Source organism: Temnothorax curvispinosus, unplaced genomic scaffold (genome assembly GCF_003070985.1).
Source record: "Temnothorax curvispinosus isolate PA1 unplaced genomic scaffold, ASM307098v1 QBEX01002937.1, whole genome shotgun sequence".
NCBI lineage: Eukaryota > Metazoa > Arthropoda > Insecta > Hymenoptera > Formicidae > Temnothorax > Temnothorax curvispinosus.
This window is the reverse complement of record NW_020212717.1, coordinates 61,676-72,923: the sequence shown is the minus strand read 5'-3', so window position 1 is coordinate 72,923 and position 11,248 is coordinate 61,676. Positions and strand designations below refer to the sequence as shown.

Here is an 11,248-nt window from a genome sequence, read left to right as displayed (position 1 = left end):
TAACAGACCTCTGGTTATGGAAATGCGGTAATATTCTATGGAATGAAGATATGATAGTCTTTTTTTAATATGTGCAGATCGAATTAATTCTAGCGTTAATTGTTTTCATATACTGTGCTCATGGTGACTATGTTATTGCATGATCCAGTGTAATGTGTTCATCTAAAGTATATACTGAATGTAAAATGCAATAAATAACAATTAGTGGAGGTACAGTAATAACATTGACATTTCTACGTCTCACTCTAAACGATATAGCTTATTCTATCAGGTACTGCGTTGGGTTGTTTTCTGTCATGGTAACATGCACCAGTCTGGAATATGTGTCTTGTAAGATTCGTCACGAATGCTGCTTCTTTCTTTTTTTGTGTAATACACAGAACTGCTTTACCAGTTAACACGCTAAATATCGTACATACAAAACGTTGACATTAATCGCATATCGATTACCTAATCGCCTTAAAAACGATATCAATCTTATGAACGGAAAGAAATCCGAGGAATATGTAAAATTCTTCTTACGTAACGCATTACGCAAAGTCTTTTCACGGAAACATTCTCCGACGAGGTTATCTGTTAATTATAAAAAATATCGTCTATTAATACAGCAGTCTTTGAGGTCTCTTATAGAAGTAAATAATTGTGAGAAAACAAGGTGGCCTGTTGCACGCCATTCATTTGAATCGCAATATTCTGAGCACTAGATTATCTTTCTGAATATTCCTTCCCATTCATAGGATCTCTCTTTTAAATTTAAAGTATGATATATCGATAGTCCACTTTAAACTAATACAAAACTTACATCAAATATTTTAAGAGCTACTCAACAAATCCTTCATTTGTCATGCACACTAGCTCCAAATGCAAAAAAAAAAAATTTTACTTTGATTCCTTGGAGAAATCAATTTTTTTTTTCGTAAAAGTGATACCTTAATGACACACATATGGTATGTTAAAATATAAAGAGAAAAATAGAAAAGAGAGGGAAAAAAATAGAAAAAAAACCACGGGATAAAAAATTTTCTTAACATCTCTAAAAACGCGTAGCATCTGGTTAGAGCCTTTCCCTGTTTTCTTAATACTAAACGTTCTTCCTTTGTTTACAATTAAATATCAGTGGAAAACTTATTTTGGAATGATCAGTGTCTCTGCTCCATTTTAAAGCAATCGCGTCAGCCCGAAAACTGTTATCAGAATGAATCAGAACTTTATCAACTTTTTTAGGCCATACTGTGCCTGGATATTCAGCAATTTTGTGTCCCCAAACGCGAAGGAATGCACGTCCGCATGTCTTTTTTGCTGCATTCGAAGTGTGATATTTTATGGACATATTCACAATCAACAATTATTCTATCTTATGTACAGAGGCATCAGAAACTTGTTGTTTTTCATTTCAGAGCATTTCGCGCATCTCTCAATTTTCGGCACGTCAACAGTTTACTTAATTTATATACGTATATATGTATACAAAATTATTCGACACGTTTGAGGATCGAAGAGTGATAAATTAAACACTCTTGAAGCAACAGCCTATGTTCAAAAACGTTTCATTTCGCTTCTAAATAGTCTCAATCAGAAACTAAATAACGGAATAATTTCGCTAGCAGTATTCAAATAGCGAATATCCTTTTATAAAACTTTAATATCAAAAATCTTTAACTGTACCTATATATTAATTCTCTTAAAAAATACTTAACTTTCGTCCTCAAACGATTTGGAATCATTCGGTATACATACACGAGTCCGGCAAACACTTCAAATGTCCGTCTACGTGATCGGTGCACTGTAATGCAATAAATTTTAGAATTGCGTTGCTTTCGCTGAGATGCTTATGCAGACGAGCTTTATTTTCCGCGCGATAAATGTATCTTGCTCGTATTTACAAGGTGACGACTAACGTCGTGATTTTTTTCCGAAACAGTATTATTTACATCGATTATGTGTCAGATAATTAATACTCTTGCTTTGCGAGGCTGCTGCAATTTTGCATTGCTTTTGCTTTCTCGGGACTGGACATCATTATTTTCTTTTTTCCGCGCGTTGATTCGGAACGTGACTGCGATCGATGACAGTCGTATCGATCGTAAAGAAGGAGGAAATAGGAGAATTCATGTACTCCTACCTGTTGTACCTTGATAACGCTGAGAAGCATTGAACACTTTAATAATGTATTGCCTAACGCACTTTCACCCATTTGGTCCGAGCGCCGGAACAGATGCACAGGTGGATTTCGGCGATGATAAAGTCTCACCGTCTGGACATCCTGAATTGTTATTTAAACTGCTAGCGCTACTGCCTAAAGTACAATTGACCATTGTGAGCTGCGTGCCTTCTAGATCTTGCTCCTCTTCCTCCTCCTGTTGATTATTCGAGGTAGAACTGCCCCTTCTTTTGTACTGCAATCATGAGAAATGGATAAATTATTTATTTATAGCGCATCTTCATTATCTTCTATGACAAAATATCAAAGCGTCCAACTATACCTGAGGATTCTCCATAATATGAACATCCTTCGAGCCTCCATTTATCTCCCACGGCGACAATAAGGGTTCTTTCGCGCAAATTTCGAAAACCCCGTTAGACTGTGCGCCCTTTAAAACACACGTCATATATTATCTCTTGTTCATATAAGTTCAATCTAATCAAATCTCCGTTTGATTACCTTCGCGTCCGAGTGCGGATTTGTCTCAATCGGTGACGATGGACACAGCACTGCCAATTCAATTTCATTCGGGGCATCGGTGGCATTCGCTTGTTGACCCGTGGAAGTGGAGGACTGCTCCGCGCAACATCCATTTCCGTTTCGCGATAGCACACATCTATTCGTAAGCTGAGCGTCGTTTCTCAATCGAGAATTCTCAAACTTTTTCCGACAATATATGCTGCAGAGGCATATCATGATAAATCCGATGCTTATGCTCACTCCGAGGATCACACCTATTTTTTGATAACGATAACGGTTAATAAAATGGTAAGTTAATGGTAAGCACAGTTAATTATCTAAATCTGCCGTTTCCCTCACCAAGACTCTGATCGGGCTTGGAGTTCGTCTCATTGCCCGACGGGGCAGGTACTTTCGACGTTCCGTTACTACCGTTACGACTAGTACCACCGGTAACAACCATAATAGGGTCTGACGGTTTCCCATAGCCAGCTTTCGTCGCTGCCAGCACCACAACGAAATATTGTTTCCCCGGCGCTAAACCTGGTAGGTTCGTTGTCCTTTTGTTACCGAGTACGGTCACGTTGTTCCATGTCGTCAAGTTCCATGTTGTCAAGTTCCATGTCACGTTTACGGTATATGCGACAATATAATTTTGTATAATGCCGTTTACGTTGCTCGGCTCCTCCCATGCAATTCGTACTTTCGTGGTGTTCTCCAGGAACCATTGTAACCCTTCGACTTTACCGGGAACTGTAACAATTCGTTTATTATAGTATGTTTTATAAGAAACCGATGTGCGGAGTGTTCTATTAAATAGTAACTATCTCACCATCTTCGTTTGTGTAGCATTCTATAGATTTGCTATAGAAGCTGGTCCGATTCGTATCGTGTCTAATGGCTTTTACTTTAAACTCATATAAAGTAAAAGGCTTCAGCTCGTCAACGCTTGTTTTTGTGTCATTTCTATAATATATATTTTACAAAGATTTAAAACTTTCGTCAGTGGATATTTTATGCATTCAATTACATTTATTTCAAAAAGATCGAGCCGTACTTACACGATAAAACATTTAGAATTGCTCGAATTTTGCACATGCACCGCATGATAACAAAACTCGAACGATGTTACGTCGTCCACATCAGACAATGTCCATGACACGTTAATGGACGTAGGCGAGACGGGAATAGCCTCCAATGCCATTGGCACAGTGTCTAAATTGCAAGATTATCACATATAATTGTCTGTTCTTCTATTCAGTGCGGATATAGTCTATGAAAATCTGATGAACTTACTAGGATCGGATTGTACGGTCTCTACGTGTTTCGTCAAACAGCCTGTGGCTTCACCCGAGCTTACCATGCACAGACGCATAGTATAAGAAACGTTCATATCTAGATAAAAATTGATTCCATTTGTAATTCATACAACATTCTATAACATTGTTGAAAAGTATCATTTTTAACACGGAATACCTACCAAGATCAGTAAACAGGTATTCAGTAATATTCTGTGGTAAATGAATATTCTTTAACTTCTCGCCATTTTGATTTTCACAATAAATTTGCCAAGAATCGAACATTGATTCAATTTGATCACTTTGCTTGAAGTTGATCTTCCATTTCATCTAATAACGGAACAAAGTTTAGGGAGCAATTCGGAAAACCATAACAATTTTGCAATTCGATCGATGGATGATATACCAACCCTGATTATTGAGGCGTTTACAATTAATACTTGAATATCCACAACATTCCTTATAGTAAACTGATTGGATTGATTGGAAGATGGCATGGTTACAGTAACCCAATCCAATTGTGCTTCACTAATATTTGGCTCGCCCTGCTTTGTTCTTGCCAATACTCGAAGATCATATCGCGCTCCAGGTTCCAGGCCTGTATCCGTAAATACACGATTGTATTATTGATTATTGCCCATGTACAGCTCAAAGAAAAAGAACAATGGATTAAAAATTATACCGGAAAGTATGTAATATTCATCGGAGGCAGGTAGATGATGTACCCATCTGGAGGATGAGCTCTGGTGGAGTTTCCATAATAGTTTATATTCCACCACATCGCCGCGAGACTCTTTTTTACTCAAAGGCTCCCACGATACATTTAGTTTTGTACTACTGATTATATCCACATTCATTTTTGGTGTGCCTTTAGGAACTAGAAATAAGATCGTTATTTCGAGTTAGTTGTTTTTTTTTTGTGTGTGTTACGGGAACAAAATTAATAAAAACAGATGGAAATACGTACCACTTGGAGCAGTGGAACACACAATGGTAGCTGATTGATCACTAGCACCAAAATTATTCCACACTCGTACATAGAACGAGTAATTTGTAAATGGTTCGAGAAGTTTTGTTACTTCTACAGACGTAGAATTCCCTGGTTCTGGCGGTGAAACTTCCTCCTTTCCACCTTCTGTCATTAAGGATATATAACAAATGTATAAATATGGATAATTGAAATAAAAACCTCTTAGATTTGTTCTTATACTTATCCCAAGACATCATCCAACTCACCTACGGGACTATAATGGACGGTATAAGCTGTAATACTGGTATATGGTACAGACTTTGGCGGTTCCCACGAAATTAAGATTTTAACTGGTGAAATAGCGTGACACTTCAGAGAAGTGGGTGTAGCGGGACTGTTGCGCGATGTATTTACTTGGAGCCGGCCAGCGGCCCAAATTTCACCCGCTGCATTCACCGCCACACATTGGTATATGCCAGAGTCAGACGGCACTGTTGCTGATATTGCTAATTCTATTTTATTGTATTCCTTAACGTAAGTTGTTCTGCGACCTATATCAACATACAGAATGCACAATTAATTGTAAGAGCAAACGAAAATTGTCGAACACGTCCTTTCTCGACAGATCATAAATTTGTCTCTAATATCATTACCATTGACAGTAATATTCGATGAATCTTTCAGCCAATAAATTTGAGGTACGGGTAACCCTTGCGCCTGACACTCGAATCTCGCTGTTCTTCCATTTGGACAGATTTGGTTTGTCGGCGTTTTTATAAATGACGGTGGTATTAATATATCTACAGTTACATTCTGCAATAATATATGCGCAATTTATATATAAACGTTAATTTACTGCTAAATTATCAATTACAATTTGTTGAGAGCAACCACTCACCTGTACTTCTAAGTCATTGGTGATAGAATTCTTTGAAGAACACAGGTAGACACCGGCATTGGAAACGTTCACGTTTGTTAATGACAGTATACTAATGCCGGTGGTGGAATTAAGAAGGATGCGAGGTTTTGTAATATTATCTACAAACAAATATGATCAAACATATTTAATTTTCTTGACTAACTAAATATGCATATCCTGCCTTTCAATTTTTTACCTATATAACGAGGAATAAAGGACCATGTTACAAGTGACGGATAACCGGATGCAGCACATGCCAAATTAAGATTCGACCCATTAAGCAGCCAATGATTGTACGAGACCTGTGGAAACAAGGACGATGGCGTATGCGTTTTGTTACTCTCTATTCTCGCGATAACCGTTAATTTTGCTTCTTTGCTCCTTTTGGTCTTTCTTAGAAATTCGTTAGTGACTATGCATCTGGAATACAGTAATTTCCATTTAGTTTGCAATAGAAAATTTAACGATATTAAATTAATAGATTAAAAAATAAAAGATTATACTGTACCTATATGAGCCAGCATCTGACAGTTTCGTTGCACTTATATACAGAACACCTGGTGGTACCACAGAATACTTTGATTCATTATGATAAGATAACAATGTTTCATTATGCTGCCACGTAATATTGGGTGGGAAAGGAACACTGTCAATCAAGCAAGATAACCTTGCGACTTCGCCTTCTTGAACAGTAATATTTTCTGGAGTTTCTTTAAATACATGGGCAAGTTCTGTAACACGTGACACTCGTTAGAACAATGATAAATCTAATTTCTAAACTCGCGTCCGAAAGAAGGGGCCGTTGCCCTCGTATATTTGCGAAGCATTTACCTGCTATTTGAATAATGGTGGGTGCTGACTGTATCGACCATCCTAAACTAGTACGTGTTCTACAACGATATTCATCTTTATTATGGTTTCTAGCATTAACAATATTATTCCTTTCCTTTTCTTTGAACTTTTGCATTTGTAAATTTTGTTTCTGCACCTAACACGTCAAATGTGTCAATATAATTTCTAAATATACATTATAATCTTAGAACGACAAATCCGAAAAAAAGCGTTACACAAGCACGTACCTTGTAAAAGTGAAGAGAGCCATTGGAAAGAAGAACACAGCGAGTAAGACCACACGGAGGTGCTGGTTCTCCATTGTGCAACCAAGTCACAGTCTCATTCGGACCAGCTATACAACTGAGCGTGATCCCCTTTTTTCCTAGTATCACATGGCCACTAGGTTGAATTTCCAGCGTTAATCCAGAGCCTTTAGTCAATCCAGCGTCAGAACCGTCTGGTTTGGACACGTTCCTACCACTGATATTTCCTCCGATACCTTTAACACCTGCCGAAACCAGGCAGTTTGCATATTACGACACCTTCATAGGATATAAATATCACATTTTGGGAATGTCTAATCTTATCCGACAACGTCGATATACAAATACGTAATCTTTTCTGTGAGAGTTAATATCTAGAATCTTTTAAACTTTGCAGTGATGACCGATCAGAGATTACATCACTGACAATATCGATTCCATGACAAAATCTTTATCAACTCTTTGAGCAATCAAACGTACATTTACATAGCACCTTAGCTGACTTATCATCATAATATAAACGTACATTGAATTTTGTGCCAAAATAGTAGATATTGCCATTTAATTTACATCCGACCTTGATACCATTACATATTATTTAATTGATTATTTAATCATTCATTTGTTGGAAATTGTTCTTAGTTTTATAATATTTTAGAAACGAGAGTTACAAATATCATTAAAACTGCTCAACGAGGTAAGAATGTACTTGAATTAGAAATGCGAGAAAGATACTTGAGGCGTGTGGTCGAAAAAAACACGAGTCTCCGCGACGTTTGCCATGCAAAACGCGTATCGCGCGAAAACAGTATCAGGTTTCTCTGCGATAACGCTAACTGCGCGTCTCGCTCTTTCTCCATCCCAGGGGGGGATAATTAATGGCAATTCATGCACCTCGAAGGTATACGAGGAACCGTCTCGAGAACGTCGACGATGCTCTGGGCCCATGTGCGTCTTAAATAAACCAGTAACATCGTCGCCCGGAACTCGAGGGACGGCTCGGGGGATGCCGGGGCCGTTTGGGGTGTCTCGCGCGAGGAACGTCATTTTCCCGGAAAAAAAAGAAAGACCGTAAACACGGAAGAAACGGAGCACGCACCTGCGGCGCAAGCTGGCTTCAGCACTTCCGTGATCAAGACGCTCAGCAAGAGTACTCGCGCCGCCATATATCCACGCTCATCGGCAACCGCGTACCGGTGCGTGCGTGCGTGCGTGTGTTTGTTGCGTGTACGCGCGCACGGTAGGGTGTGTATGTGTGTGTGTATACGTGCACGTGTGTATGTGTATGTGTGTGTGTTACGTGTGTTGTTTCACTGGTAGAGGAGCACGGCCGTGGTGCGCCGTCGTCGATTCTTCGTCGTCGTCTTCTTCGACTTCCTCGTCGTCGTCGTCGTCGCCGTCGGCACCGGCGCCGGCGCCGCTGTCGCGTTGCTGGCGCGCAAATTTCGTCGCCGCATGTTTGACATCGTCGGCCTCGTCGGAGCCGAGGAGGGAGAGAGAGAGAGAGAGAGAAAGATATCTCGCTGCCGCCGGCTGTTCCGTTCGCCGAGCTGCCGGAGCGCCCTTTCCTCCCTCCGCCCCCGCCCCACCTCACCGCACCACGCTGCTATGCCGCTTATTCGCGTGTGTGTATTGCGCGTTCACATCTCACATCGTCAACCGGCGCGCGGCGCGTGTTAACCGATCCGAGAGAGAGAGAGGATACGCGAGCGAACCGACGCGGCGAAAAACGAGAAACCACCGCACACCCGGCTCGGATCGCGGGATCGCGCGACTCCGAGCACCGTCGAGCACCGTCGCCGGGATGCGCCGGGAGACCGTGCCCGCACCACCGCCTTCGCCGGCGTAAGAATTCGTCGTAGCCAGTCGTAGCGCGTCCCGTCGTTTATTCAGCACGCGACACCGACACCCTCGTTCCTGCGCTTGCCATTGCTTGCCATCTTCTCTCGGGCGTCCTCGGCGTTTACCACCGCCTAGCAGCGCGCGAAGGAAGCTCGAAGCGGCAAGCGCCGCGGCTCGCGCAGCGCACGTGGGAAAGACCGGGTGACCGACGAATGCCATCTAAACCATTTGACGGTCACGAATATTTAATCGCGAAGTCATCTATTTTATCGACGAGATCTATCTTGTATACCTTTGTTCAATTCGTCAATAAATATTTAATCAATTAATGTCAATCTATCAATTTAGATTAACTTTAATCTTTCGGTTTAACTTACTTTTTATTTTTTTCCAGTCTAGCTTCTACAAAAAAGTTAATCTGCATTGGTAGAATGGATATAGCTTGTTAAATTCGATCGTAATTAATTGTTGTACAAGAAATGTCGCGATTTAAGAGAGAAGCTCAACAATGAAAACATATTAGTCACGAAAAGAAGTAAAAATCTCACTAACGTTCTTCGGAATGCAAATAAAATAAAAACGCGCTCTTTTGAAAAATAGTATGCAAAATTTGCTATTTTTCTTTATAAAAACAATCAAACGTGTTCTCCTTACATTAATTTATCTCATCAGTGAAAGATAAGTGTTTCACAAAATACTTCCTATTTTATACGTCAAAAAATGTTGGAATAAAATATAAAACGTCTTGCAACCTATTCAACCTACTCTCGTGTCTTTTCAGCCATTTCCAATAAGATAATCGAATCAGCAAGTACAAGAAATTTGTCTTGCACTCGAGTCAGATAAAAATGTTTCCGGCCTGCGGATAAAATCATTTTCCATAAACGCCCCGAGTAGGAATAAAAACGATCCTCTCGCTTTTTGCGAGTCGTTTGTATTCCGGTTTTTCCGTCATTTTTCTCGTCCGTTATCCAGCCGTACTTATATATATATTTCTCTACGATAGTAATCGCATGCGAGAGAAATCGCGCGATCGCCATGTACTCAGCTACATATATACACATGCACACCGCTCGCGGCTGTTTTGTATCTGCAGGGAATCACGGCATAAAGCAGAGTGCGTGTCGTCTACAATGTCGATGAGAACGACGGCGACGAGACGACCGATCGATCGAGGAATCGGCACTGGAACCGGTTTTTACTATGTTTACTCGACAATTTTCCGAGCGCGCCATCGCCCATGACCCTGGGCACCGGCTTTCTCTCGCGGGGAAAGTTTCCCCCCGGTACCGGAGGGGTTGGTCCCGGCCATCAATCGCGATGACGAGGGATTCCGTCGAGAAGCGGAACCCGCGCGAAAAAAAAAGCCCCACAAAAGACCAGACGATGACTCGAGAAGAAGAATCGAAGTCTTATTCGTCTCTCCGAGATTCGTTCCAATTCGTCCATTCTTCCCCCATTAATTCCCGTCCCGCTTCTCGCGAGCCGGTCGAAAGTAGCAGCCTGGTGAACCCTCGCTCATTGTTATATCTATCTCTCTCTCTTTCTTTTTTTATCAGGTCCTAGCTAAACCGACGTGGAACGGCGGTCGCGGCTTCTCGATGCAAATTAAGATAATCATGTCGAGAAGTGTATCGTGAGGAGTGTAAACAACCATTGTTCCCCTCGTTCTCGTTTGGAGAAAACGCCAGTTGACCGTTATTTCGCAGTCAGCCGTAATGACATGTCCGGCTCAATCCGCCTGTGCCTCCGGCGTATTCGCGAGCGGAGCTTGCACGAAATAGAAACCGTTGATTTCCGTCGTCGCCGAGTCCCCGCAGTCATGTACTGCATTGCAGTCATCGCCGTCATTGTCGACATTGTCGTCTCGCGCGCGCGTATAAGGGAAAGTCGCCCGTCCCCTATATACGCGCCCCCCCCCCCCCCCCCCCCCGTTCGGATCAGAGATTATCATGCTAGTAGGACGTTCTCTGATGACGTTTCGCTCCTGGCGAAATTGATTAACGCAACTTGTCAAGCTCATTGTCGATGTAGCACGATCGTAAAGCCAATTCGCGCCTCTCCACGGCCGGCAAATTGATCGAATATATCTATCGAGCGAGGTGATCAAGCGTTAGGTCGTTATTATTCCCTCGAGTCTCTTCACAGCGCTTTCATGGACTGTGAAATTGTACTATAATGACTCTCGCATCGATCATCCTTCAAGAAAATTACATGCTCAACGCGTGAAACTTATAATCGCCGGCTACAAAGTTGGAAATGTTCACCGTTTGTACGGAAACGATGATAAATTTTCTATATTAGGAGATCTATACCGTTTGGAGAAATATTACGATAAATCTTCTTCATTAGGGAACCCCAATAATCTTTATTTATCAAGAGATATTTTTTGCCAATTTTTATTATTGAATATGCGCGACGCAAGAAATTGACGCAAAGTTAATGCAAAAAATTGATCTA

General features: G+C 41.1%; 1 protein-coding gene across 1 annotated transcript; it reads right to left on the bottom strand.

Annotated features, from left to right (window-relative positions):
- Positions 1 to 320: 320 nt before the first annotated feature.
- LOC112452093 (protogenin-like) lies at positions 321 to 8,881 on the bottom strand. The gene is made up of 19 exons (XM_025012147.1): positions 8,046 to 8,881; positions 6,929 to 7,191; positions 6,681 to 6,837; positions 6,358 to 6,580; positions 6,046 to 6,269; positions 5,829 to 5,968; positions 5,584 to 5,743; positions 5,197 to 5,481; positions 4,928 to 5,095; positions 4,643 to 4,837; positions 4,371 to 4,558; positions 4,143 to 4,290; positions 3,959 to 4,057; positions 3,724 to 3,877; positions 3,495 to 3,628; positions 3,023 to 3,415; positions 2,663 to 2,937; positions 2,484 to 2,591; positions 321 to 2,396 (listed from the first exon to the last, which is right to left on the bottom strand). Exons 1-19 carry the CDS (start codon positions 8,110 to 8,112, stop codon positions 2,187 to 2,189), a joined length of 3,591 nt encoding a protein of 1,196 aa, XP_024867915.1. The 5' UTR covers positions 8,113 to 8,881; the 3' UTR covers positions 321 to 2,186.
- Between the last annotated feature and the right edge of the window lie 2,367 nt (positions 8,882 to 11,248).